The sequence below is a fragment of the Theobroma cacao genome, chromosome 10 (genome assembly GCF_053813885.1).
Source record: "Theobroma cacao isolate CCN51 chromosome 10, ASM5381388v1, whole genome shotgun sequence".
NCBI classification, from domain to species: Eukaryota; Viridiplantae; Streptophyta; class Magnoliopsida; order Malvales; family Malvaceae; genus Theobroma; species Theobroma cacao.
In genome coordinates, this window is record NC_142648.1 from 25004169 (window position 1) to 25015416 (window position 11248).

An 11248-nucleotide genomic window follows, 5' to 3' on the forward strand; every position below is an offset into this window, starting at 1 on the left:
ACTAGATCTAAATGATTATTCTAGGATTGTGATTTTTTAACAGGACCTATCAATTAACAAATTAGAGTTAAAAAAAGACGTTTTCACTCTCTTGGTTAGGCAAGCCAGAGGAAACTCAAAGCTCGTAATCTAGAGAAGAAATCATGTATTGCAAGTAATGCATGAGCCGATTGGTGGGTTATCAATATCCGATGCTTTTGTTGTAACATTTGTTGCCTTAGATTGTCAGCCTGGTAATTTGAACTTATAAGGAACATATTATTGAAACAGCTGTAACATTATGGCACTTGGGAGAAAGAGGGGAAAAGAAAAATTAAAGCCACTACTATAGATAGATGTTAGTTACATGAGTATGAGATTAATGAGTGATTTAAAAATTTTCCCACCACACTATTGGGGTTGATGTGTTACATAAAGCCCATAAAATATAAAATTAAGAAAGACAAGTTTTTTAATTACAGAATAATGGGTAAAAAAACATGCAAGAAAAAAAAAATAAGAGCCTTACCTAATGAATAAATCCCTCAAGCATCTTTAGCATTCCCATTACCATGGCCATTTTACCTATGTAGTTTGTCGCATTCCCAAATGATCCTGATGAACCTAAAGATCCAGTGTACAATGTCTTAGCTAGATACTGCTACAATGCCTCCATCCTTTGAGATAATGCATCTTCAGCCTGCTGGGAGGATTGCTGTATGTAGCCAATTCCCACCAATTGTTGCTATGTCAAAGGCTCCAATTGGAAGTAACAAGCACATCCATCAAATTCTATGATGATAAGTTATGAAGGAAACAAAAAATTAGAAGAAGGAAAAGGAGGTTCCAAGGAGAATATCGATTTATTGACCGATTATATACACAATAATTATGAACCAGATTTACGCATATAAGCTTGAAAAACAAGAATTTTCAAACAAAATTTAGATAAAGTTCCTTATATCCTCAACCTCAAGGTTCTCCAATGAAAATAAGTCATGCATAACCATAGACAACAGATGAATCCCTTGCCAACTTGATTTTGTTGAATTTATTTTATATTCATTGAGGAACCTGAGAAAAATATTTCAAGAATCCTACCAAAGTTGTACTACTTTTTTGCTTGTAAATTCAAACCATTTTTTGAAATGTATCAACAAGAACTCAAGTTTTCAAAGTAATCATTTGGTAATTGAGACAATGAGATATACTAGTATCATAACTCCTAACATACTGAAGATAAATTGCAAAATGATTAATGTGTACAACATACCACACAAATTCCTATCATATATGCATATACAAGCATGCACGTAGGGATGGCAATGGGTACCCTATTAAAGAATATTCGCGGGTACCCGACCATGTTATATAGAATTAAAGTATTTTATAATCGAGTCTGAGATGGGTTCGGGTAGTAATTTCACTACCCATGTCAGGTTTGAGTACCACCCCTTGAATACCTAATACCTGAACCTAATTATTTCTTTTAAAATTTTATGTAATTAAAGACAAACACATAGTGTTAATTAAATTAATTCATAAAACTATGATTATTAATTAATTCGTAATGTCTTTTAATATATATACTCCATATATTATATTAATTTATGAGGAATATAATTACTATTATATGTATATATATATATATATACTTTTAGTATATTTACTTTAAATATAAACATATTTACTATCTATTTTGAGTTAACATTACAAAAATTATAATTTATAAAATTATTAATTATAATACATGTATCTTTGTTTCTATAAACTCATAATTATATATATACCTAACGAAAAGTTGTGAGATTAGAATAGTTTTGGAACCTAGTTGTTTTCTTTTAATTTCATGTAATTAAGGAAAACCTATATAGTTAATTAAACTTACAATGTTGTTGCCTTGTTGTAAACCTGTAATGTTGTTTAAGTTGTTGTTTGGATTTTTTTTTTTATTTAAGTTGATATTTGATATATTTGTTTTTGATTATTTAAATTTAAATTTTATTGTTTGTGTGCTTTTATAAATTTAATTATTAGTGAATTCTATGAAATGGATGAGAAATATTATTGTATATGGATACGAGTACAAATTCGAGTTTGGGTAATTTGATACCCATGAAGAGCATTTTAATAATTTTTTTATATAACCTAATTTTAAACAAATTCAGATAATTATCGGATAGTGGATATGTATTAAGATTCGAGTTAGTGTAGTAAATTTAAAAAATATTCAAGTAGTTGTGGGGTTTAAGAACCCCATTTACTAATTGGGTACAAGTTCGAGTACCCTAAAATTAACGAATATCTTACCCATTGACATCCTTACATGCACAAGCATAGCAGTGATATAGGGCAATAAAAGTTCCTTTATTTTAGCCATACAAGGACAAGCTGTGGATGAGGAACATAATCTCAATAGCTGCCCATAAAGGCACGGTAGCACTCATAATCTCACTTTCATTCTCAGCCCACCTTACCTAAAAATTTTCAACTAGTTCTTGCCTTGCACCAATCTATCAATGTGCACAGCATGAACACCTCTTGTATCTTTTCTACTATTCTTTTTTGCAAGACAATTACATATTTGGGGAAATTGTGAGTAGATGGCCAAAAAATTGCTACTTCACTAGTATGAAGGTGAACTAACAAAAGAAAAACAAATCTTTTTACTAGTTAAAACTCTATCATATAAAATTGTGGGTGTTGATATGCATGAATTAATATCCCTGAAATAGATTTAACATTTAGGACACAACCGAAAGGATAAAAGAAAGAAAAACTCATTTTATTCTATTTCCCTTCTTATTACTAATATATCCTTGTTATTTATTTGTATAACTTTTTAAAAAAGATAAATGAAAGTTATAAAGGCAAACAAATAATCTATTTAGGTAAGTAGCGTCCAAAGGGAAAAGTAGAATACCAAACCCTATCAACTAAAAAGAAAAAATATGTGGAGAAAAACCAACTCTTCAAACCAAAAGCAGGGTGCTATGTAAGGAAGCCAAAAACTCATAATTATATGCTCTAACAATGTAGCAATAAAGAACCAAAATTCATCATATCTTTTTTTCCATCAACATAATATCGCACAGTTTTTGTAAATTTTCTTCCCACGTTTCAAAAGTCTTACTAATTTCAAGATAACTATTAAATCATAAAGTAGAAGCTCCAATATAGATTATTTATATCAATTGTATAGTTAATTATATAATTTTCATTTTACCACTTGGTTAGTGGGTTAAAGTACTTTTATCACTTGCTTAGTTAGTTAGTTAGTTGGTTAGCTTAGTTGTTAGTTAGCTATTTTCCTATTGGTCAATCAAGTTTATATAAATACCATTGTAATAATTGATTTGGTTAATGAGAATTACAATTTCTCTTGCTTTCTCTAGTTTTCCTCTAATCTTTTCTCAGCTCTTCTAAATGTTCAAACATGGTATCAAAGCAACTCAAGGTTAGAGTTCTTGAATATTTTGATTAATCTTGAGATTTATTGTGTGTTTTTCTTGCTGGTTACTTGAATCTTGTTAGTAATGGAAAGATAGTTTATAATTGTGCAAAATCTGTTGAATCAATGGTGAAATTAACAGTTTTTAGGTCAATATTATCACTTGTTGAAGATCCTCAATCTTTTTATTTTCTTCATCACTCTAATCATCCAGGATCAATAGTGATTATTCCTAAGCTCAGTATAACCAATTATGTACTTTGGAGCAGATCTTTTTCTTTTTAGCTATTTTAATTAGAATTAAGATAGGGTTTCTAAATGGAACCATTACCAAACCAACTTCAATGGATCCTGTTTGCATCATGGACTAGATACAAAAATTCGATTGCTACGTGGTTATTAAAATCAATTACTCTACCAGTGGCTTCAACCATTTTCTACATGGAATCTGCAGCAGAGATATGGAACACTTTAAGGCAAAATTTTTCACAACTTAATGACACAAGAGTATAATTTGCAATATTCTCTTGGTAATGTCACTTAACTTAATAAGTTAGTAGATTCATACTTCATAGAGCTAAAGGGAATATGGGAAGAAATGAGGAATTATCGACATCTGTCACAGTGTGAATGTGGTAAATGCAATCTTGAATATTTTAAGAAATATAATGCTCAACACCAGAAGAATATGGCATTTCGATTTTTCAATGGTTTAAATAAATCATATTCTACAATAAGGGAAGAAGCTCAAAGGGAAGAAGCTCAAAGGAACATGCTGGTGCAATCTCAACCTCTATTAGATTCATCTACTATAAACACAATAACTAGTGATAAGAGGAAGTTAAAAAAGAACATGATTTGTTCTCATTGTAATAAAAAAAGGCATCTTAAGGAGAAATGTTATAGGTTGATAGGCTTTCTTGAGAATTTCAAGTTCAACAAAGGAAAAAAATGCTTTTAAGAGAGGAAAATCAGTCAATAATGTTGCTATTATGGAAGACATACAACCTATGCAAGAAGAAGAGGTGACCAAATCTAACACCATGTCCCAGATGTCACTTATTAAGCAGTAAATCAGTAAATTGATGACTCTTCTTAATGAGAATGGCATTAACATTGATGACGATAAAGACATTCCTAATACCAATCAACAAAACATTCTTTGGTGAATTCTGCTTTTTGCAGGTATTGTATTTGGTCATACTTCTTTTCATACTGCCAATAACCTTCCATACAAGTTTAGATATCTAAGAAATTTAATGATAGATCACAAATTTTAGATTGTAGATATGGGGGCTATCAATCATATTTCTTATACTCTTGACAATTTCATCACTGTAAAACTTGTTTCCAATTGTTATGTACAACTCCCAAATAAAGCTAGGGCTGTTGTTACTCGTATAGGAACCTTAAACTTACCCCATTGCTTACATTGACAAATGTTCTATGTGTTCATAGCTTCAAATTCAATTTGTTTTTAGTAAGTTAGTTTACCAAGTCAAAAATTAAGTTTGTATTATCCAAGACCTACCTTCATGGAAAGTGATTGGGGTAGTTAAAGTTTCTTCTAGATCGTATCTTCTGCAAGGAGGACAAGATAAACAAAACCTGTCAAGGTATAGTTTTGATCAATTTGTTTTTAATAAACTTGTAAACTAGTATAATAGTCTTTATTCTATTTCTGCACCGCATAATTTTGACCTTTGGCATTTTAGGCTAGGTCATGCTCCTTTAGAAAGAATATATGTGATACATAATACTTGTTTAGATGTTCAATGTTCCAATAATTTGGTTTGTGAAGTGTGTCCCATGGCTAAACAAAAGAAGTTACCTTTTCTAGTTTATATACAATCTACTATTTCTCCTTTTGAAATTGTTCATATGGACATATATGAGGTTTCTACAATTTCTAATCATAGATATTTCTTAATTGTAGTGGATGATTTTAGTCGATTTACATGGCTTTTTCTTCTAAAGTGTAAATCTGATGTGTTCACAATTATCACAAATTTTCACAACTATGTTAAAAATCAATTTGGTACTACCATTAAGATCATCAAGTCTGACAATGCCAAAGAGTTCAATCTTAGGGATTTTTTTTTTGAAGACAGGAATTGTTCATCACTTCTCTTGTGTTGAATCACCACAACATAATGGTGTTGTTGAAAGGAAGCATCAACATATTCTTGTTGTGGCCAGAGCTTTGCTGCATCAATCTAAAGTTCCACTTCAGTTTTGGGGTCATGCAACGTTAGTTGCAGTTCACATAATTAACAGAATGCCTAGTAAGATTCTTGCTAACAAGACTCTTTTTCGACTGTTATATAATAAAATGCCTTCCTATGAATATTTTCAAGTCTTTGGTAGTCTGTGTTTTGTTCCACATTATGTCAAAACAGCAAGAAATTTGATTTTAGAGCACATAAATGCATTTTCTTAGGTTATCCTAATGGTGTTAAAGGGTATAAGGTTTTTTATCTTGAAGCTAATAGAGTTCATATATCTAGAAATGTGATCTTTCATGAAAATATCTTTCCTTTCCAATCATCATAGTAGAATTCACAAACACATAACTTTTGTCAAACACCTTATATGAATGATTATTTTCTTTATTTTCCTGTTGTTATACCTACTAATACACATTCTTTTGATTTTGATATATCTAACACTTCATTAAATTCCTCACAACCATGTTCAATTACTCTCATTTCTTTAAATTTAGATCCTTCATCTTCATCTTTTTCACAAAATTCAGCTGAATCCTCTGTTCATGTACCTCCTACATACCTTGCAATCATTGCTACTATTGATCCTCATGTTCCAATTAGAAAAAGTAACAAACCTAGACATTTACCTAAATATTTTGATGCTTACCAAGTTGATTTACCAACTCATTCTAATTTTGTCACTTCTTATCCTATTACTATATATTTGTCCTTTCATCAACTATCCCCTACACATAAAGCCTTCATAGCTTCTTTGTCAAATGTCTATGAACCTTTAACCTATCATCAAGCTATCAAACATGATCATTGGAAAGAGGTAATGGCTACTGAATTAAGTGCTTTAAAGGATAATGGAACATGGAGTATAGTTTTTTTACCTTCCAATTCTCATGCAATTGGTTGTAAATAGGTGTACAAAGTTAAAATGAAGGCTGATGGCAGGGTTGAAAAATGCTAAGCTTGTTTGGTTGCTAAAGGATATAATCAAGTTGAAGGGTTTAATTATCAAGAAAGGTTTAGCCTTGTAGCTAAACAAATAACAGTGAGAGTCTTGTTGGCATTGGGAGCAGCAAAAGGTTGGTGTTTATCACAATTAGACATCAACAATGTATTTCTCAATGGTGATTTAGATGAAGAAGTTTACATAAGTATGCCTCCTAGTTATGAGGTTAAAGGGGAGCATTCATCTGATGTGAGGCTTGTTTGTAAGTTGCACTGATCTTTATATGGTTTGAAACAAGCTTCTCAACAATGGAATGTTAAGTTTATTACTGTTTTGGTTTTACACAATCTTTTTCAGACTATTCTTTTTTTGCATTGAACAAGGGAAATGCAGGTTTTATTTCTTTACTTGTCTATGTAGATGACATTATAATTACTGCTACCTCCTATCATTTAGCTGCTACAGTTAGGGACTATTTGAGTTCTCATTTTAAGTTGAAAAACCTTGAGGTTGTTAAATACTTTTTAAGTCTTAGAGTTGCTTGATCTTCTAAAGGTATTTCTATCTGTCAACGAAAGTATACTTTGGATTTACTTCAAGAGCATGGTTTGCTTGGTGCAAAACCAGTCACAACACCTATTGATTATAATCATAAGTTTAGCAAAGTGCCTGATGAAGAACTAATTCCTGATGCCATAGTTTATAGACAACTTATTAGCAAACTTTTATATTTGACTTTTACCAAACTTGATATATCCTATGATATTCAAACACTTGCTCAATGTATAGATAAACCAAGGCATATTCATCTTTTGGCAGCATATCGTGTTTTGAAATATTTGAAAAATGCTCCAGGCTAGGATATTTTATTATAGTCAAAATCAAATTTAAAGCTTTATGCATTCTCTGACAATGAGTGGGCCGGTTGCCCCAACACTTGTAGGTCAGTCTCAAGGTTTTGCATTTTTCTTGTTAATTCTTTGATCAGTTGGAAGTCCAAGAAACAACTAGTAGTTGCTTTGAGTTCTGCTGAAGCAAAGTATCAAGCAATGACTTATACTTTCTGTGAAGTTTTATGGTTACGATCCTTGTTATCTAATTTTGGACTTTCTCATCCTACTTCTGTGAAGCTTTTTAGTGATAGTCAATCAGCTATCTATATTTATTAGAATCCTATACTTCATAAGCGTACCAAACATATTGAGATTAATTGTCATTTCATCAAGGAAAAGGTCAACTCAGGTTTGATGGATCCCATTCATGTTTCTTCTACAACTCAACTTGCAAATCTGTTTACTAAGGCCTTGCAAGTTCATATGTTTCTTAGTCTTCTTAGCAAGATGAATGTGCATGATATCCATAATTCATCTTGAGGGGTAGTATTAAATCATAAAGTAGAAGCTCTTCTATAAGTTATTTATATTAATTGTATAATTAACTATATAGTTTTCATTTTGCTGTTTCCATTTACTATGGTTAGTTGGTTAAGGTACTTTTACCACTTGCTTAGTTAGTTAGTTAGTTGGTTAGCTAAGCTGTTAGTTAGTTACTTTTCTATTGGTCAGTCAAGTGTATATAAATACCACTATAATAACTGATCTGGTTAATGAGAATTACAATTTCTCTTCCTTCCTCTAGTTTTCCTCTTGTCTTTTCTCAACTCCTCTACATGTTCAAACAATACGTGTAAGTTATATGCATAATAATCATTTGTCAACCTAACATAAGATAGGACTCTTTAAATATTCCTCGACCATCCCCTAATAAAGACTTGATTGCTTAGTTGCAACAACATGAGAACTAATCAACAACTAGTAAACTAAAAGGAAAAAGGAAGGACAAAAAATTTAGAGTTCATTACCACCACATTCTTAATAAGGTTAGCATTTTAATTCAATTGTGCAAATTAAGATGACCTCACCTTTAAAAGCTCAGATGAACGGAAGCCACCTAGCCACAAGAAACATTTTCAGCGGGTGTTTCTAAGTGCTTGATGAGAAATGGAAAAAATCCTGCTTAATTACATTGCTATTCAGCCTAAAAATTTCATCATGATGAGCCATTACACCATCAACAATAATATGAAGTTTTGCATCGTTTGCATGAGAATTTATTGCCATTCTCAACTCATTAATATTCCAATTTTGCTCTTCTAACAACCATTCATATTTTACATCAAATGTTATGGCACCTGTAAAGAAAAGGTTGAACAAAAAGAATAGAGAAGTTGATAAACACATGATTATACTAGAAATTTTAGTCTTGCATGCTAATTAGTAGACAAATAAAAAATTTTAGAAGAATACCCTCTATGATCACACTCCATGCATTTGAAATGCACATTTTCCTAATACACAAGATGGTGCCAATTATTTATGATGTAACCAAAAGGAGGAAAAAAAAAGAAAAATGGCACTGATGCAGCTTTCCTGCAAAGCAAGGCAAGGCTGGATACATCTATTTATCCCCACGCAAAGCTTTGTGCACTAGGTTGTCTTTTTTTACCAACACAGCTTTCTATGCCATGCATAAATGAATCCATTTCTTGTATATGACATTTGAAATAAATAGCTTAAAGTTTATGTAATCCACAAAGAACTTATTTGAACTGTGAACCAAAGTGTTGGGGAAGGTGGGAAGGTGGAGGAAGCACCTACTGAATACAACACGAGGGAAATACATTTAAAAATTATTTTTACATGTGAGACAAAGGCCTAAAAATGCTCCTATTAATGGGAAATGACAAAGAATGCTCATGTCAAAATGGGAAGCACAAGACTAGAAGATACATGGGAGGAAACTATTATAAAAAGACTTTGCTCTCAACGATCTTACTAAGGATACAAGCCTATTTATAGCAAAATGAAAAAGCTTTATCCACGAAGCCAACCCCATTTACTAGGAGAAGTCTTTCATCTTATATCTTTAATCATTCATTGGACATGTCGATAGCCAATACTCATACTACAACACATCTCTTATTTCAGTGATTTAACTATCTGGCAGATAACATATTATTAACAATACTAAAAGATGGAATTACGCAAAGCAAAAGGTATATTCATGGGTTTATGTTTTTTTTATTGGATAAGTAGTATTCTCCTTTTGACAATTACATTAAATAATTTGGTAGTTATATGTTATTTTATCTTACAGCATATCAGAAGCAGTTGAAAAAATAGAGTCCTACAAAATGAACATTGTCCTATGACTCTTATCCTTTAGTTTTTGCATCAAATGGCCACTTTTAGTAATTGGACTCTTGCTCTTGTGCACAAAACATTTTTGTTCATACAAGATAGCTAGGACTATTTTGTTGCTTTAATAAACCATTCTAACAAATAAGACTTATACTACAATCATGGAAGGGCACCTGGTAGTCTTCTCTGTTAATTTCAGTTTGGTGCTCTTTATGAACTTGGATGAAGTAAATAAAAAAAAATCTGGAACTTGTTGCTACTTTTTAAATTAAGATCCGTCAATGTTGTTTGTTGGTTTATCCTTGTAAGAATTTGTTGTTGGGCAATAATATTGTTCTACATGTTTGTGATCTACAATAAAATATTGTTAGTTTGCTGAGATTTTACTTTTTTTATTCTGGCTGGGTTTTTCATATAATTTTCTTTATAGAACAAATTTTGGTTTCACCATTTCATGTAAGTTTAACTTATTTGATTGTTTGGTTTTATTTCCATGTCTCTTTTATGTTTTGGCTAAGAATGTTGATGAAAAGATAATTTTCTTCTGTATTTAGAAACTTGCATAATTTGGTTTTGATCTTCTTTTATATAAACGATTTTAAATGAAAATCTTTTTGGATTTCGGTTAAAATCGATCATCATTGGATGTTTGCATCAGGAAACGTAAAGTAGATGCCATCCATTGATAAGAAAAGTCCACTTATAGTTACTCATGTCATCAAAAGCCTTATCACTCACTTTAAATATTTTTTTCATCTTATAAATGATTTTAAATAGAAATCTCTTTAGTGTTTGGTTAAAATCAATCATCATTGGATGTTTGCATCAAGAAACGTGAAGCGGATGTCATCCATTGACAAAAATAGTCTATTTATAGTCATTCATACCATTAAAACCTTTGTTACTCACTTTAGAAGTTTTATAATCTTATAAATGATTTTGAATCAAAATATTTTTTGTTTTTAGTTAAAATTGATCATAATTGGATGTTTTCATTGAGAAAAGTGAAGTAGATATCATTTATTGGTAAAAAAAAGTCTATTTATAGTTACTCATGCCATCAAACATTTGTTGCTCGCTTTAAATGGATTCATCATCTTATAAATGATTTTAAATCAAAATCTTTGTCATTTTTGGTTTAAACCGATCATAATTGGATGTTAGCGGGGTCAAGTCAATAAGCTTTTATACTTTTATTTTAAGCTAAATAATCTCTTATGAATAATGATTGACTCAGTCAAAATGCTACTTGTCATTCTATACCACATGACTTATTGACATACATAATTGACGATGACGTGAAATTATGATATGTCTTACGTTAGTGCTGTATAGGCATAAAATGACAAGTGACATTTTGACTAATGGCAATTAATCAATTATTATTCATGAAGGCTTATTTGATTCAAAATAAAAGTATAAGAGTTAGATTGAACACAATAAAAGAATA

The 11248-nt window shown here is 30.8% G+C and overlaps 1 protein-coding gene across 1 annotated transcript; it reads right to left on the reverse strand.

The window, feature by feature from the left end:
- Positions 1 to 83: 83 nt before the first annotated feature.
- LOC108663648 (transcription factor TGA2.2) lies at positions 84 to 8941 on the reverse strand. The gene is given in 6 exon segments (XM_088810505.1): positions 84 to 230; positions 509 to 743; positions 7888 to 7901; positions 8520 to 8568; positions 8570 to 8789; positions 8905 to 8941. Coding segments are annotated over 6 exon segments (702 nt in total).
- Between the last annotated feature and the right edge of the window lie 2307 nt (positions 8942 to 11248).